This window comes from Dreissena polymorpha, chromosome 7, assembly GCF_020536995.1.
Source record: "Dreissena polymorpha isolate Duluth1 chromosome 7, UMN_Dpol_1.0, whole genome shotgun sequence".
NCBI lineage: Eukaryota > Metazoa > Mollusca > Bivalvia > Myida > Dreissenidae > Dreissena > Dreissena polymorpha.
Window position 1 is genome coordinate 79,046,592 of NC_068361.1, and position 20,107 is coordinate 79,066,698.

At 31.8% G+C, this 20,107-nt stretch overlaps 1 protein-coding gene across 1 annotated transcript in view; it reads right to left on the reverse strand.

The window, feature by feature from the left end:
• The window catches only part of LOC127839215 (CCN family member 2-like), a 115,665-nt gene extending 98,467 nt beyond the window's left edge, over window positions 1-17,198 (reverse strand). The window contains exon 1 of the mRNA XM_052367495.1: window positions 16,797-17,198. Within this exon, the coding sequence (XP_052223455.1) occupies window positions 16,797-16,880 (84 nt within the window). The 5' untranslated portion in view covers window positions 16,881-17,198. The remainder of the gene's footprint in view (window positions 1-16,796) is intronic.
• Between the last annotated feature and the right edge of the window lie 2,909 nt (window positions 17,199-20,107).

The following is a 20,107-nucleotide window of genomic DNA, read 5'->3' on the forward strand; positions in this document are numbered from 1 at the left end:
GCACTTGCATACACTAAATAGTAATGAAATATAACAAATTCTAGTGTCTTAGTGTTCACATCTTATAAAACATATTATAACTCCATCTTGAGTTGTTGTTTTTTTCAATTGTGTATGCTACGACTTATGCTCTAATTGCACATATATTTATCTTCTAGCTTCTTACCACATGATTAAACAATATGCAACAAACGATTGGTTAATAGAAGCACGCCGTTCAGTTACACATAATTCTAGCAAGTACATACTTTAAATACACCATGGCATCCACAGTGGCTGCGTATTATCAAGAAGATAAATTATATGCCTTTTATGTGATGAACAAAACGCCTGATCCAAATATATATTATATTTACATAATGAAGAGATACTGTTCGCAAGCAAAACATGTATATATCGTAGTTAGAATACTTTTCATTTACAATGATATTTTATTTGCTTATGATATTGTGCAGCCTATTAACAAACTCAAAACTCTATGTCATATCGTGAAAGAAGGCAATTTGAAATTGAAATAAATCTGAGCTCTTAAAGAAGAAATGTATGCGTGAAAAAACATTCATGGTAAAGTACCAAATTATACAACGACTAAAGACAAAGATACATTTAACCAACGCTTGGGAAATGATTTCATATACACAAGCATGCAATCTTTCGTTATATCTGCGTAAAGAAAATTCTCAAAGTTATTTAAAGAACAACAAAATATGTATTACGCTGTACATATACACAAGCACGGAAGGCCAACATCCAATTATAGTTATGGCAGAGCAATTATAATCATATAAACATAATACATTTATGTGAAATCATCTTACAATCGGCCGTTTGCAAAATTTGTTTCTGAAAGCGTGTTTAACTCGTATAAAATGTGATGTACATTATAATTTACGGTTGATCTTATAAGTGTTATTTACGATTACGATTGTATTCTTGTGTAAGTAGTAGAACTATAAAAAAATCTGGTATGCTAAATGTTTGTTATTGTTGTTTAAATGAGTTTGTTTTTTTGCAATTGTATGACTTCGGTTGTAAATTACATTGAAGTATGTCAGGAAAACATCATTGTGATAAGGACTTTAGAATTTGTAAATTCAGAGTATAGTAGAATTACCGATACATTACGAAAGAAGTTATCATGCACTTTTGTAAAACGGCGCTTCAGTTTTTTTTTTGCATTATTTCTTTCCCGATAAACTATTTTGTCGTAACGATGAGATGCTACTTATTATTTGGCACATTTTGATATAGTTTGTTTGCCCACGACTCAATATGCAATATATGTAATAAATCGTTTTTATATATTTCGTTAACATGACAGCCACCATGACTTTACCATACTCCACTGTCCAACGATGCCCAACACTCTACACATAAATAAAATCCAACAACACAAAAACACGAACATAAACTCCCATTTTATGAAAACTTATACAATTAACATTCGAACGCAATTTAAGTAATGTACATTATAACATACACGTGAACACGTTCGTTAAATACAATGCATATCCATGAATGTCCGTGCACAGTAACACGGCAAGATATGACTTTTTAAGGTAAACAACGACTCAAATTGAGTTAATTTTCAAATTGCCAAAGTTTTACCGATACACATTTAAGCTTCATCGTTTCAACTGACTGAACTAGCAAAATTATATGACTCCATCGTAGTTTATCGAGAAAACACTCCGCTGATAAGACGAATGATACTCGATATCGTTAGGTTTAAGTATTGTGTTCCATATTGAGAAAGCTTCCATATTGAGAAAGCGGTATTTTGAAATTAAGTTTTAATTAATATGAGTGCCACTCATTGCCCTGTAAGGCGCCAACCTTTGTATTAGGCAATAATTGAATACCGTAAATCAAACAATTCTCTCTTTAAAAAATATACACTTTTAAATATATTTAATTCACTATTATCCAGAACACCATTACGAATGAGACACTCGCATTATTTGCAAATTCCTTTCTATAACAAAACGTTCATACAGTCACGATTAACAACCTTCAATCGAATCAACGCGTCAACCATTTGGCGAAACGGTTTACAGTATTCAAAGATATTTACGCTATATAAATGTCAAAGTGGTTTTCAGTAATATTTGTTGTCTAAGTTTAAATTTAACAGTTCATATTTACCGCAGTGGTTTACCTTATTCGAATTGTAAACGGTTGATATGTTACGGAGTGGTTAACAATCTTCTGAGCTGTTTAAGTCCATATCATATTGATTAGTTCACAATCATCTACGCATTTTTAATTTCATAATTATCAGATGGGGTAGTTCACAATCATCTAAGCATTTTTAAGTTCATATCAGATTGATTGGTTCACAATCATCTTAGCTGTTTTAAGTTCATATCAGATGGAGTGTTCACTATCATCTTAGCTGTTTTAATTTCATATAAAATGTTGTGGTCCACACTAAACTTATCTGTTTTAAGTTCATATCAGATGGATTGGTTCACAATCATCCTGGCTGATTCAAGTTCATATCAGATGGAGTGGTCCACGCTAAACTTACCTGTTTTTAGTTATTATCAGATTAAGTTGTTCACAGCCATCTTAGCTGTTTTAAGTTCATATCAGATGGAGCGGGCCACAAACATCTTAGCTCTTTTAAGTTCATATCAGATGGAGTGGTCCACACTAAAATTTACTGTTTTAAGTTCATATCAGATGGATTGGTTGACAATCATCATAGCTGATTCAAGTTCATATCAGATGGATTGGTCCACACTAAACTTAACTGATTCAAGTTCATATCAGATCGATTGGTTCAAAATCATCGTAGCTGATTCAAGTTCATATCAGATGGATTGGTCCACACTAAACTTAACTGATTTATGTTCATATCAGATGGAGTGGTTAACAATCATCGTAGCTAATTTACGTTCATATCAGATAGGGTTGTCCACACTAAACTTAGCTGTTTAAAGTTCACATCAGATGGAGTGTTCACAAACATCTTAGCTGATTTCAGTTCATATCAGGCGTAGTGGTCCACACTAAACTTAACTGTTTTAAGTTCATATCAGATGGAGTAGTCCTCAATAATCTAGCTGTTTTAAGTTCATATCAAATGGAGTGGTCCACACTAGTGGTTAGCAATCATCTCATCTGATTAAAGTTCAAATCAGACGTAGTGGTCCACACTAAACTTAACTGTTTTAAGTTCATATCAGATGGTGTGGTCCTCAATAATCTTAGCTGTTTTAAGTTCATATCAAATGGAGTGGTCCACACTAAACTTAACTATTTAAGTTTTTATCAGATGTAGTGTTAATAATAATCTCAGCTGATTTAAGTTCATATCATATGCAGTGGTACACACAAAACTTAACTGTTTTAAGTTCATATCAGATGGAGTGGTAAACAATAATCTTAGCTGTTTTAAATTCATATCAAATAGAGTGGGTGGTGCACAATAAACCTAACTGTTTAAAGTTCATATCGGATAGAGTGGTTTACAAAAATCTTAGCTGATTTAAGTTTATAACAGATGAAGTGGTTCACAATCATTTAAGTTTATTTAATTTCATTTGAGATGGAGTAGTTTACAATCATCTAAGCTTTTTTAAGTTCATATCAGATGGATTGGTTCACACTCATCTTAACTGTTTCAAGTTCATATCAGATGGAGTGGTTCACACTAAACTTAACTGTTTTAAATTCATATCAGATGGAATGGTTCATAACCACCTTAGCTGTTTTAAGTTCATATCAGATGGAGTGGTTCACACTTAACTTAACTGTTTTAAATTCATATCAGATGGAGTGGTTCACAACCACCTGAGCTGATGTAAGTTCATATCAGAGTTGTTTACAATATGAGCAATTTGCAACACTTAATATTTTGCGGATTTTTAAATAAAATAGCTTGAGTTGTATATAATATTTCTTCCATATATTTAGGAACATGTTTAACGAACAAATACCTTAAGATTCAACATAGCTCAAGCATATTAACATTTAACGACGTCCATCAATACGCCTGTCTTTTATTATATAAATGAACAATAATGAAAGTACTTAAAGTAGCAATATTGCATTTAACTGTGTGCAATACGTAAGTTACAAAAGGAATTATTCAGTTGATTAAAACTAATGATTTTATGCAATAAAACTAAATGTGTTCTTTTCTAACTGCCATAATACTACAAGGAATCAATTACGTTCATTCACGAAGAATAATTATTTTAATGTATGGTACTTTAATATAAATTGGTATAGTGAAGAACCATGAAGATGAAGTGCTTCAAACTAAATTAACAAGCATAGCAGACTGCGTAAGCAGATTGAAGGACTTCAGTATATATATGCATTGCCTTCATAGGTTTACCTACCATACTAAATCGATGTTTTGGGGCACTTGTCCCACATAGTTATTCACGTGCTATATCAAAACGTTGGTTTCTCTTATATTTAAACGAAGAGGTATGTTATTTTCCAACATTCTGAATTTTAGGATTGCAATGAAGATTAGATCATCGATCTTGTTGAATGTTAATATTTTCACAACATTCTCAGCATCCAGCATATGAGATATTACCATAAATACAGTTCAATACTTTGGCAGAAGTAACAATTTGAACAGTAGTTTTAACAATGTGTTTAAAATCTATAGTTGTGCCGTTATAATATGTGTATCAAGAACTGCAATTAATGTAAAATTAATGTAAATGATAAAGAAAGTCTACGTGTTTTAAAAGGCAAATATTTTAAGACGCAAAAGGTACACATGCCATTCATAATTTTGCAATAACTCATGACTTATAGAATTCAATACTCACAACAGTTCATGAAAAAACAAATTAAAAACACAACAAAAGAAAAGCAATATTAATACATATAAGCGTGTTTGTTTTGTTTTCTGTGTATATATATATATATATATATAGTGGTAAACGAACTCATGAACCCTTTATTGTTAGAGGGACATAATATGGTACTAAAAAATACTCCCAGAACATCTCACTTTTTCTTCTGGCACGTATCAAGTTTTAGCAAAACTTATTGTGTCAAAATCAAAGTATTAAATGTAGTTATTCTGGCTTTTTTTTATTCGGCGGATTAAAACAGATTAAATATCAAGCACACGTTTATTCCTGAAACCCTTTTAAAAGGAACTACACAATTGTCTTACAAATATCGTCCGAGCTATTTTTAATATAATGTATTTGCAGCGTTGGTACATCACTCCAAATTCAGAAACATGGCGCCTTGTACGCAATACTTTGGATTTGAATGTTTGTACAATTAATGCAATAGCTCTAGTACACATTGTATTAATCATTCATATCATACGGGATAAAACTTGTGCTATTTTTCACTTAACAAACAATTTTAAAATGGAAATACCTGAAGCTGCATCTGCAATGAAAACATTGATTTACTGCTAATGGTGTGTAACGTAAGACAATCCACCTATATAAATTGCTGAACAGATCGTTGCGAATGTTGCGATGTCGATCACACATGTTGTGTTGTGTTTCGCTCGTCTCGTTTCTCTTTATATAACAGTAATAGATTATTATGTCATTTATCGATGATGATTCAATAATATTATTTTCGCACTTTTGCATACCTGGCATCTGTGTTTATTCAGGTCATCATTAACGCATGATGTAAATCAGAATATATTATTCTGTGTCAATCAAACGTGTTGATACGACTGTCAAACTATACATAAACTACAGCTACTTGAGAAAGTTTTGTACTGGTTAATAATTTTTATGTAAAATTGTTTGAACGTATATATATGTTGGAAAATAGTGGTATGTTTAAACTGCACTGCACTGGAATGAGAACTCTTCCAAGTGGAAGACTCAAATGTATACGTGCGTTTAATGATTAATCTGACGCTCGTAGAAGAGCACGATGGGGCTTTATAGTTAATCACCCTGTTGTATTGTGCGCGACAAAAAGTATGACAAGGCCTGGTTTAAATGATTTAAACGGAAAATGCTTAAGGCATTCTTCTTTTCTTAACGTGAACATTTTGTATCAAGCACGTCGCTAAATAGCATATGACTGGCGCGTTTGCATGTGTTTGCTTCGCTAAACAATAAAACCTAGCAATGGCATATCAATACCCGTTTTGAAACCCTATTCGAAGTAATTATCGCACCACATTCAATGTTTCTTTTACGTTTTAAAGTTTAAAAAGACAACCATACCCATTTAAAATTACAATTATAAATAAAATGAAAACAACGGAGTTTTGCCTTTCAAATAACACAACTAAGTAAACAAAATACCAAGTATATCTGCTTTTTGAAAAAAGTGCATATGTTAAAAAATAAAGCTTATTAAATTAGCTGGTGATAACAAAGGGCGTATTTGATATATCATGTCTAAAATGCTAGATTTATTGCTTTGTGATTATTCAATTATATACCGTCCACAAAAATCCACAAAAGATGAGCAAATATAGTGGACATATCCTATTAAACATATACAATGCGTTATTTTATGAGGTGCACAAATACATTAACCTGGACATATACAAGAACGGTTTTCAAATGTATATAGTTAAGTATATACCATTTTACAATAAGCGTGATCATACACATATAACTAATAAAACACATTGACTTATTGTTGTTATTTAATTGTATCACAAATGTTAAATGTTAATGAACTTAGCACTGAGAGTTCAGGAACGCAAAAAAAATAAATCATTTTCTAAACTCGAAGAAAGCATACTATATCAATACATCACATACATAACCTCATGTTTATTAACACGATCTTGCAACTTGTATGAAAGCTTCACGTTTCTTTGTTTCACGTTTGGAAGTAGAACACCAAAATGTATAATATTTAAACAAACATCATTCAAAAATATGTGAAAAAGACCCTTTAATTCAATGATATGAAAATACTCTCAGCAAACACCGATATAAATGAAAACTTTGTCTGACTATAATATAATTGCGTGTTTGCTCGAAAGGATACATTTGTTGGACGTTAACACAGTACCACTTTACAGGACTCTCTTCAAGAGACATTACTTTGAAGACATCAAAATGACACATGCAAATATGTGTTTTTATGAAAACATTCGTACAATAAGCACACAGTGAGGAGTATCTCTAATATCGACCCTCCAAGAAAGGTATTAAAATGTCGACATTAAATACATGAATATTCTTTACAACATGAAGTTTTATTACGATCAAAGTATTGTATCAGAAAAAAATCATAATTAATGCTAAATATTGTAAAATAACGTTCCAAAGGTACGATGCATCGATGACGTATGCAATATTGTACTGAACACTTAAAATGTGTAGGTGGTAATTTATAATATATAGATTATTTACATGAATAACATGTCTTTGCATTTCTGTTTTAATATTTTAGCAGTAAGTGAATTCGGACATCAAATAATTGAACTTAATATCATTTGATTTCTTTAAAATATTTTATTATCGTTCTATGCCGGTATGTTACTCAGATATCCAATTTCCGAGTCCGTTTCATTTTGGATTTTTGTCGAAAGCATAATATGTGAATTTGTTGACCTCGAACGCTGGCGTTCAATTTAACGCATGAAATTTTTAAGTCGTTTAATGAACAGACAAACATTAAAATCCCTTACAAAACACACACCTCCTCCTTACCTGATTTAGTTAACATTTGATTGCATTTTTGAGCAAGTAATAGGACCACAACACGTTAATTATTCATTTTATCAAGTCATTGACTCTGATCGAAACAGCTCGAGTTGTTGCACCAGTGTGTTGAATGAAAAACGTCAGCGCTTCTTTTGTGTAAAACAATAAAATAAAATATATACGGCACGTAACTGTAACAAAGATAATATTTCATACTTGCACAGAACACCAATACAATACATTATCAAACGAAATATGCGGCTTCGACATTTCAATCATTTTAATACAAGTTTTCGTTTCGCGGATCTAATTTCCTGTTTTTCTTGACATCAAGTTGTCAGTCATAGAAAATGTATTAGTTCTACGTGGATGTGTGTATATCAAGCGACCCGATCGTTACCTAAATTAATTTGAATGTCCTCAGTTAGCGGCAAGAAAAAAAAAATACAGCAAGGGGAAAAAACGATTAGAGCAACCTTTAACAAAACTGTTCGATGTGATTTTTTCCCCAATCATTCAAAGTAGTATTTGTTGAATTTCTGTAACCGTGTCAAAACAGAACAGGGCGTAACACTATATAACTTAATCCAGACAAGCATCGAAACAACATGGGCAACATATTCATAGCACGAAACGCATATTTTGTTTCCCGATGGTACAGTTGTATTAAGGGGGAAGTCATACAAGCGGTGTTTATCACTGCAATATAAAGATTCTATTTTGTGAGTATGTTTTGCAATACATAAAAAATAGTGCGAATGGCGGAAATTATCATTAATATCATGAATCACGAATCTCATTTCGTGTAACTGAATTAATTGTATGCTTTCTTAGACACTTTCATGTACATGTATCGCCCTTTGCAACAAATAAATACTCGTCTGGTGCTAAATCCATCATACATTACTTATCACTGCACACATGTTGATAACGTATGCGTCATGTATCAGACGCAACGGAGATGCGTAGCACAATTTCCATGACCACATTGAAGTTTGCACGTGTAAATAAACTTTGAAAAATCTATTTATTACAAAGACTGTTTTTCTATATGGTGTCTATTGCGGAGGTCGGGTGATGCCGTGTACGTGTAACACAATTATTTACGTGACTTACTAAAAAAATTATTTTAAATGATTTGCTTTTATAATCAACAGGCGTGAATGTCATTGACAACGAGCGATATTCATTTCACATTTTAATGGAATATAAATAAATATGCAAGCGCCAGTTTATTTACAGCAAATGGTGGCAACCAAGTGAGGTGATTTCAATAAAAAGGTAAATGCGAGCAGCATAATACAAAAATACAGGTGGAAAATTCGTACTTTCATCTTAATTACAGCAAGTAAGAACATGCGTGTAATTCAATTGTTCAATGTATAATGCAAATGGCATGATTGTTTATGTCATTAGCAAAATAGATTGAAAAAGCTTATTGAAACAACCATCAAATAAAAAAAAGTTGTGTTTGTTCACGTATTAAGCTGGTACTAACACACATTGTGTATCGAATAATGATGTTAAAAATACTGGATGCGTTGCTTGTCGTGATTTTTGAAATGTGACCTTGTATTGTGATGAGTTGCATGTGTGACTAGTCAATTCAAAATCCAGCAATATATATAGCAACGCTATAACTGAAAAAGAAATGGGCTAGCATTTTTATGGCCAAATTTAACTATGGACTTTTAAGTGTGACCTTGACCGTTAAGGTATAAAGACGGATGATACACACGGTCGGTCGGTCTTCAAGGTTTTATTTTTGTTATGCACTATTTGCACAGTTTCAGTGTTAACAAACTGTTTTATAAACTGGTTTTATGTATGAACTCTTAAGTTTGACATTGACTTGATATAAAGGGACATTATTTTAAGCGCGACTGTTTATCTAATTATGTATTATATTTGTGTCGAGTTATTCAAAACAAATTAATATATGGTACAAATTATGGCGGATACTTGACTAATTAAGAAGTTTTAAAAACGACGAAACAAACCACGCAGTGCGCACAAAACACACACACACACACATACACACATGTAGACACTTATTAATCACTAAGTACACACGTATAAATTACCTGCTTACGGTTCTAAACGTAAGGCTCTTGAATTATATTATTTGCTGTGCTGCTGAAAATGTTTCGATTTCAGAAATCGGTTTCGGTTTGTTTTTGCTTTTCCCATTATTTAAGCTTTCCCATGCTATTCCTTGTTCTTAAAGTATGTCGATACATGTAAATAGTGTAGATATTTATTCATAGTGAAATACCATAGATGTTAAACTTGCGTTTGTATATTTAACAGAAATGATAATGCCAAATAGTAATAATAGAACGTGTTATGACACGTATTATATTGCAAAGAATTGCGCAATATTGGACGCTTTTATGTTGCGCAGCGCTATAATGTTTTTAATTTGCTTTGGTTTGTTTTAAGTATTAATTGAAGACATCTGTCACACACCATGACATGCACATTTGAAACTTCAGTCATCTTGAAAATCCCAATGCTATGCCTAATCATATTACCTGCAGTTGTGCTTTAATACATTTTAATGATTTAAATCAAATGTTAACGCACTGTAATGCATTGTCAAATGCATTCAATTTGAAAGAACCCTTTATCAAGTAGGATACAATAGTGTTCATAATGAATCCGACACTAGTCAAACGCTCCTTTCAACGCATTCTAATGAATGAATGGCAATTGTTTTGCTCTTTTCAATTTATAAAACAAAAATAGATTGCTCAGAGTGGAAATAACAATTTGTATGAGTCATCACAATGAATATGAAGTATATGATCACACTATATGCTTTTACTTAAAACCAATATGTCCTTATAACTTGAAAGACATATTTCGATGCTTATTTTCTTATTTCCGTTAGTATTTGTTAGTTTAAATATCATTAAGCATAGTATTAAGAACCAACTTACATCCCGATTGGACGATAACTATGTTATGTGGTAATACACATTTGTGTTCATGCTCATTACGGATTGAACTTACACCACGGTCTGCGCTATTTTACTACATGGCTTTGATACGCGATCGCATGCGTAAACAAATCCATAAGGAATTACTAAAAATTATTGATTTTAATGTATAGGCTGTTTGTTTGGTAGGGTATCAATAAGAAGTAATGTGTGCAACGACTGATTTGAATACCATGTTTTTAAATGAGGTTACCTTTGAAACAATAAGAAATCCGTTCATGTCGTTGTTTGACATTTAGTGAAGTTTGAATGTACAAATTATAACATGACAATAGTATTAGTGCACAATTACACGAGCGAATAAATAGCAGTTTCTTATCCATTAAAAGAGTGATCAAGTCCCGTTTGTTTTGTATAATACGTAATAGTAAATTCCAATGGTAACGTTAGTGCTGGGGACAATTGGTTGTTTGACAGCTAATCTTCGAAACATTTGTCATCTAGCATGGCAAGAAGTCTTAATTTAAAATATGCCCAACACCTATGTTTGTCACGATGGGGAGTTGACATAAACAAGGCATGTGCAACTTTTTAATCACGGTTGTGTCGCAAGGTGGCGGTCCAATCAAACATACATGATTACCCCGATAACAATCTGCCCTTGCAGCCAATGTTGTTTTAAGGGATCACTGATCACTTGGGAACATACATTACAGGTTAAACCCCCCCAAGCCATGGAATCTGTTTGAGCAAGACATTCATCATCGGTGAGCTCCTTTTCACCATGCGCGTATGAATGGTTACCTGTAAGTGCCTTGATCCAGATGCTTATTGCAGAATGCAGAGCCGAGAGACGTTAACATTTTGATCGATGGGTAATGGGTCGGTAATATTATGTCGTCTGATAGTGTACATGAATATCTTTAAAATGTTATACTCTTATCTGTACTCATGTGCTGACCATAATACTTATGATACCGCTATCCTTGGGTGTGATTCTTACAAGAAATACCGTAACAATCATGAGTGGACACTATAAATGGTAAAAGCTGGGTAAAGCATGTCAGTTGCTTTTACTATCTAATAATGAAATATAAAAGTTCTTGTTTTGTGTGTGTGTTCACATTTTTAAACATGTTATATCTCCATCTTCTCTTTGTTTAAATGTGTATGCTATGACCTATGCTCTAATTATCTTCTAGATTCTAGCCACATGATGAAACACTATGCAACAGACGATTGGTTTATAGAAGCACGTTTACACATAATTCTGGCAAGTACATACTATAAATATACCATGGCATCCACAGTAGCTGCGTAGTATCAAGAAGATAAATCATTTGACTTTTATGTGATGCACAAAACGCCTGATCAAAATATATACTATGTTTACATTATGAAGAGAAACTGTTCACATGCAAAACATGTTGTAAGTATATATCATAGATAGTATACTTATCATTTACAAAGATCTTCTATTTGCTTATGATATATTGCAGCCTATTTACAAACTCAAAACTCTGTGTCATATCGTGTAAGAAGGTTATTTGAAACTGAAATAAATCTGAGCTCTTAAAGTAGAAATGCATGCGTGACAAAAATTCATAGGTACAATACCAAATTCTACAACGACCAAAGACATATAAGGGAATATATGTGTGCTATTATGCAACAAACCATGTGCAGAGCTTAATGTTTTGAAATTCCAAGAAATTGTTTTAACAGGCGTTGTTACAAATATTTCACAAACAAATAATTTATGATTAATGTAGCGCAGTTTAACCTTAGTTTTTAAGTTTATTCGACATGTATGTGATTTTTATTTGGCCGTCAATGTGCATTTCAAGCGTACTTTTTTCCTGCATTGTAGCCTGATGTGTTATTAATAAAATGTGTGTTAATTGTTTTGATGCGTTGACGTCACGGAAACAGAGGCGTGTATGATTTTCTCCGAAAAAGGTCGGAGTTCATAGGCAACATAGTTCTTACAGTATGCAGTCGAATGATTATAATATCGTAGTAGAAATTAAATAACGTATGGCTATATGTTGGTTTGTTATCAGACAACTCGGGCTCTCGCCCTCGTTGATTGAACGAATCAGAACATAAATACACAGACATATTTAACAATCGCAAACGTGTATTGTATTCATCCAATTGCGCGGACATATCACAACATGTTCTCCACACATGTGCATACTTAGGGTGATGACTATAAGGTCTTTGTTTCATAAATGTGACAATTAACCTTATGCTAATAATGTAGCATATTATTTATTAGAATTGTGATAAACTATTTGCTTTTTGCAAGGATCAGATGACAGCACGGTTTGTTTTAAACTGAACATACCAAACAATAATTGAAATAATTAAATCAGAAACTTAACAAATAATGTTTGTTAAGTGGAAATAGTGCGAATACTATACACAACACTATATATTTAATAAAGCAGCACGAGGCGCATGGAAACAAACTAAACAGGAAACTGTATCGATATGCTTATGTAACTAATTAATAGGATGTATTTTACTAGATCTATGTTGCATGTAAGATACTTTAAAGAGAAAGAATTGCTTGAGCGTCATTGTCGATTGATCCAATGTATCAACTTTAAGTATCAAAGTGAAAAAAACTCAAACGTTCGCATTTGATGTGTAAAAAGTAAAAATTACCAAATGGGAAATATGTTTTCTAAAAATGTTTTTTTTCAACGAATCGTTATAGCGGTTTTTATTCATTATTTTCATGACTGTTGACACATTTAACCAACGCGTAGAAAATGCTTTCATATACAAAAGCATGCAATCTTTCGTAATATCTGCGTAAAGAATATTCTGAAGGTTATTTAAAGAACAACAAAAGATGTGTGTACGCCGGTCATATACAAAAGCAAGCAAGGCTACCATCCAATAATAATTATGGAAGAGAAACTGTACTCAACGGCCAAATCTATATCATATAAACATAATATATTTGAAATCATCTTACAATCGGCCGCTTGCAATATTTGTTTCTGAAAACGTATTTCCCTCGTATAATTGGTGATGTACACAATAATTTACGGCTGATCCTATAAGTGTTATTTACGATTACGATTGTATTATTGTGTCAGTAGTAGAACTATAAAAAAATCCGGTATGTTAAATGTTTGTTATTGTTGTTTTGTGTGTGTGTTTGTGTGTGTTTTCAATTGTAAATTCTATTGAAGTATGTTGGAAAAAAATCATTGTGATAAGGAGTTAAGACTTTGTAAATTCAGTGTATAGTAGAATTACCGATAAATTACGAAAGACGTTATCATGCATTTTTGTTAAAATGCGCTTCAGAATTGTGCAGTATTTCTTTCCCGATAAACTATTTTGCTGTAACGGTGTGATGCTACTTATTATTTGGCACATTTTGATATAGTTTGTTTGACCACGACTTAATGTACAATATATGTACTAAAGCGTTTTGCATATTTCGTTACAGTTTTAGCCACCATGACTTACCCATACTCCACTGTCCAACGATGCCCAACACTTTACACATAAGTAAAATCCAACAACACAAAAAACACGAACACGTACTCCCATTGTATGGATACTTATACAATTAACATTCGATTGCAATGTAATGTATGTACATTATAATATTCAAGTGAACACGTTTGCTAAATAGATTGCATATCAGTGAACGTCCTTGCAAATACAGTAACAATCCAGGTTATGGCTTTTTTAAGATAAACAACGACGCGAATGGAGGTAATTTTCAAATTGCCAACGTTGAACCGATACACATTTACGCTTCATCGTTTCAACTGACTGAACTAGCAGAATTAAAGGACTCCAGCGTAGTTTATCGAGAATACTCTCCGCTGATAAGACGAATGATACTCGATATCGTTAGGTTTTGATATAATATTCAATTATGTAAATCCAAAGTATGTAAACAGTATTTAATGGCTAACGCTGTAGGTGTTATGTTGTTTGTATTGTTCTACGAGTGTGCCTCATGTTGATAAATTTACCAAAGCAAACGTTTGTAACCATCTTTTTACACAAACACGTCGTCGGTGATGCAGCGATAGTATTGGAATTGTGATAGTGTCGTTGTCAACGGTGTATTATTTTAATAATGAGATTAAATTTAAACCTTCAAATACGCATTTACTTAAACACTAGGTATAGGTCCATGTAAAGAAAAATACAATCAAATGAATAGTTTTCATAAATGCAAACATAAATAGTATTGATTCCCGCATAAACATGTTCATATGAATTGATTGGAGTAATAGAACAATATAATTGCCGAATATTGTTTGTACACTAATTTACACCAAATGATTTACCAATTGAGTTATTTGTTACTATCTCCTATCGAGCGAATATATTTTACTGTTTTATATGGTTTTACATTGTGAGTTGATTGTGTATGCAGCTATGTATACATGCATTTTATATCACCTGGCATAATGATCAAATAATTGTTTGAAATAATGATCGACAAGTATATGTTAATTGAATAATAAGAGCAACAATAATCAAGACGAGTATCTTCAATTATGCACGAAAACCTACTTTACCTTTACTGTTTTGAATAGACATATGTCAAATCAACTTCAATTTTATAACTGTTCTTATGTGTTGACATTTATTTTAAACATGTAAACTGAAACAATAAATTCAGAAAATGAACTATAATGTATCGGTAAATTCCTGTAGAAATATAAATATTCATTGTACGTTGTGAATGTAATTTATATAGAATGATTTATGTTTTGTGATTACCCTACATTGGTCAAAATTTCGTCATTAAACTTATTGATTAATTAATAGGAAAATAATGTTTTCTTTCTACTTTTAGCAATGGAATGCATAAAATTGAATCTTATTAAATCATTCCCTTTATCTATATAATCAAATATTTCAAATAATAAGATTATTTGTATATTGGTATTCAACAAGAGTAAATGAAACGAAAATGATGTGAAAAATAATGGTTGACCGTTCAAATGTGTATTTACACGTATGACTAAAGAGTGCGTTAAATAAAACAATTTGAATTTTTTATAAAATGCATGGATAAAATTATGTTCAACGTTCATAAAGGTTTGCTCTGTTTTGTATCACGTAGCAATAATTCAGTATCCAATGTCTGGTGTGATTTATAACGATTCAATGCGTTTATTTAGTCGTATCAGCATGAAACGTATATTTGCAATTGTTTGAATGTACAGCAGATTGGGTAATGATAGAAACATGTAATATACTAAGAGCTAATATTGAGTTGTGTTAAACATAATAATATACGAAACTGTGTTGGCATGCTTGTTGTTGCGATACGTGAGCGTTGCATGCAATCTTTGGTTATATCTGCGTAAAGAAAAAAAAAAACTGAAATTTATTTAAAGAACAACAAAAGATGTTTGTACGCCGTTGTTTCCATTCAATTTGTGTACGATCAAATGATGCTATTAATTGGTCTAATGATGCAATTAGATTTGAACAGCGTTAATTGATAGAGGCACGTACGAAATGCCATGTGCACAGTAAACTGTATTCAAGCTGCTATTTAAGCAGTGGGGAATATACAGTTAACGACAGTAACGAAACGTTCAAATAGCAATTTCAGTCTGTTGAAATATAGACTAACACATGCGAATCGAGTTTAAATTTCGAAATGTTTTCCCAACGTGTAACATGTCTTGTCATATAAAATAGTAACATATTAAGAATCGCCCACATCATAACAGTAATAAATAGCACTCAAACCAAAGGAAGATTGAATATAAAACACTAATTGTATACAAAGTTTTTTTATATTTTATTTCATAAACTTCAAGGTATTGAATACCAACTGATTGTTAAGGTTTATACTTAATATTAGTTAATGGCTATAAGAAAGGTAAATATTAAATAAAATATTACGTAAAAATATTTACAATGTTAGCAGTTGAATTATATCTACAATTGTTCATTGTATAACAGGATATTAGTATAACCCAGACTATACTATGCCGATGTCATTTCAATAAAGCATTAATTACGTGACTAATTATTCTCTATACACATATTATTTAATTATTTGTTTATTGCGTCCTTGTTTCAGAAGAAAAAATCATCACCACAAATGACAAATTGACGTAAGTTGTATGAAAGATCGGATGACATATCAAATGGCGTATGTTTGAAACAACTGTTCGTTCCAGCAACAACACCGATAAATAGCTTAGACACAACTTACCCATATCCCCCTGTTCAACGACGCCAAACACATCGAATGTATGTGTAGTCCCAAAACAAATGCCAAATTAATATGTTTTTCCATTTTATAGTAACCACAAAAATATCCGTTTAAATAAAAATCAACAACATAAAGGAAGTTCAAGCCGTTTATTTCTTTCGAGCTTAAACATGTCAGTTTTTATTTAATGTAATTTTGTTTCTTATATAAAACTATATTTTTTAATTTTTTAAAGGGTCCACACGGTTCAAGTATTGTGTTCCATATTAAGAAAGCGGTATTTTGAAATTAAGTTTTAATTAATATGAGTGCCACTCATCGCCCGGTTCGGCACCGCCCTTTTTATAAGGTAATAATTGAATACCGTAAATCAAAAACTTCTCTCTTAAAAAATATACACTTTCAATTAATATTTAATTCACTATTATCCAGCACACCATTACGAAGAGGCACTCGCATTAGTTGCAAATTCCTTTCTATAACAAAACGTTCATTCACTCACGATTTACAACCTTCAATCGAATCAACGCGTCAACCATTTGGCGAATCGGTTTACAGTATTCATAAATATTTACACTATATAAATGTCAAAGTGGTTTTCAGTCATATTCGATGTTATAGATAATGTTAAGTGGTACAAATATTCTTCCTGTTTACATTTCATATTTCTCGAGTTGTTCACAATATGTCTTCTTGTTGTAACGTAATATTTGTCGGATTGCTCTAAAATATTTTAGGGTTTAACAGTTCATATTTACCCCAGTGGTTAACTTTATTCGAAGTTGTAAACGTTTGAAATGTTATATCATATTGAGTAGTTCACAAACATTTACGCATTTTCAATTTCATATCAGATGGAGTAGTTCAAAGTCATCTAAGATTTTTTAAGTTCATATTAGATGGATTGGTTCACAATCATCTAAGCTGATTCAAGTTCAAATCAGATGGGTTGGACAACACTAAACTTACCTGTGTAAAGTTCATATCAGATGGAGTGATTAACAATAATCTTAGCTGTTTTAAGTTCATATAAGATGGAGTGGTCCACACTAAACTTAGCTCGTTTAAGTTCATATCAGATGGAGTGGTTAACACTAATCTTAGCTTTTTAAGTTCATATAAGATGGAGTGTTCCACACTAAACTTAGCTGTTTTAAGTTCATATCAGATGGATTGGTTCATAATCATCTTAGCTGTTTTAAGTTCATCTCAGATGGAGTGGTTAACAATAATCTTAGCTGTATTAAGTTCATATCAGATGGGATGATCCACACTAAACTCGGCTTTTTAATTTCAAATCAGGGAGATTCATAATATACGCAGCTATTAACAGTTCATATTTTGCGGGTTTTTTATACAATATTCTTAGTTGTATATATTATTTCTTCATATTAATATCATGTTTAGATAGTGTTAACATATTTCAGTGATCTTCTACAGAGAAAGTTTTGCAAATACACTAAACATAAGTTAGTAATATTTGTTATTATTTTACAAAACAGACAATAAATACGATACGGTTTGTCAGTCCGTAAATCTCTTATCAAATTTTAGATATATCAAAGATAACATAAATAATGATTAAAAACTACATCATCGATAGAAGCGACGCTTACATCATTTCAGCGGGTACAGTTCAGCACTGTCTGAAAATAGCAAAGCCTACAATCTCTGACTTCTACCGACTTTAAAAACCTCAACGTGTCTGAGAGTTATATTTGATATTACGATATAATAAACAGTATCTGTTTATTCTATGCCAATTAAGTTACTCTGTTTTATGTTAAAGTGGGACTTCTTGCGCGTCGGAATCAAAACACCAAGTCGGAACACATAACCAAGTGAACATTTCACATACGCAGATTATTTTTGTTCAGTCCAATTGCAATTCTTTTTATTAATTTAAGTTGCAAGCAGCAAATAACGTTTATAATGTTATGCAAAGGCTAGACATACTATGTTTATTGACGTTTTTATGATATGATATTTATGTTAATAAAAACAAGCAACTAGATGATATCACAGTGTTAGTGTTTACGCCATAATAATGTGAAGTTAGAATCATCTCTTTGTATTTGATCTTTTGAAGTGTAAATAACATTGTATAACCATACTGAGTCTCATTTATCACATATAACCATATAAAGAAGATACGCCCATGAAATAGCAAAGCATATACAAATAATGTTTGAACCTTTGCTTAAGCAAACGTTGCGTATTTCTTAATTAGCAGTACTCACAAAACCGATGCGGTGTTTTTCTTTGCACTTCGCTTTTAAACTTTAATCAGTTAAAGATTTCTAATTACTATAATTTGTTAAATACCAGGACCATACCGGATTCGTTTCAAATTGCGATTAGCCTAGTCGTGTTATTAATAACAGCCTGTTTAACGAAAATCGTTAATGTTCTTCCATTTTTTTTAATATTAACATTTGAATGTATTTGAATGTTTCTTAAGAGATGTTAGATAATTGAGGAACATATTAGGTTTAAACGAACAAATACCTTAAGATTCGACATAGCTAAAGCATCTTAACACTCAACGACGTCCATCAAACACGTTTGTTCCATATTATATAAATGAACGAACGAAACAACAACACTAAAAGTAGCAATATTGAATTTAACTGCGTAAAATACATAAGTTACAAAGAGGACTTTATTCATTTGGTTGAAACTAATGACTGTATGCAATAAAAATAAAAATGTTATTTTCCAACTGTCTCATAACTTTAATAAAATTTAACTGCAAGACATAATACGAGACATACCTTTACATGTATGCAAATGCCTTTTACATGAATGTATTTTTCGTGGCATAGGGATGCATCAAATGAGTCCTTTCTTGTTTTAATAGACTAACTACAGAGCGAAGCATTTGTTAATCATCAATAATGTTCGTTTATCGTTTTAGAAAGCATGTTAAGTGTGATATATTTGGGCCATCGCTCTGTAACGTATTTACACTTGATTTATGTAATACACAACTATGTTGAATTGAATGTATTATGTTACAACAGTTTAAGATTTTAAATTCAAATACACATTTGAAGCAAACACAGTGGGTGTTGAAAAACTAAAACAGATTAGGAAGTAATTTGGTTAAATGAGGCGAACACATATTCAGCTAGCTTGATATATTATGAACTCATAAGTAATTCACACACTTTTATAAGAACAGTTATGAACGACAAACTCGCATTGAGTTTTAAACAAGCAATATTTGGTTGTTGGATTAGCTTCCCCTGTGAGTCTATGCATAAGAACTTGTGTCATATACGAGTAATCCCCCTTATATTGGCCATCAT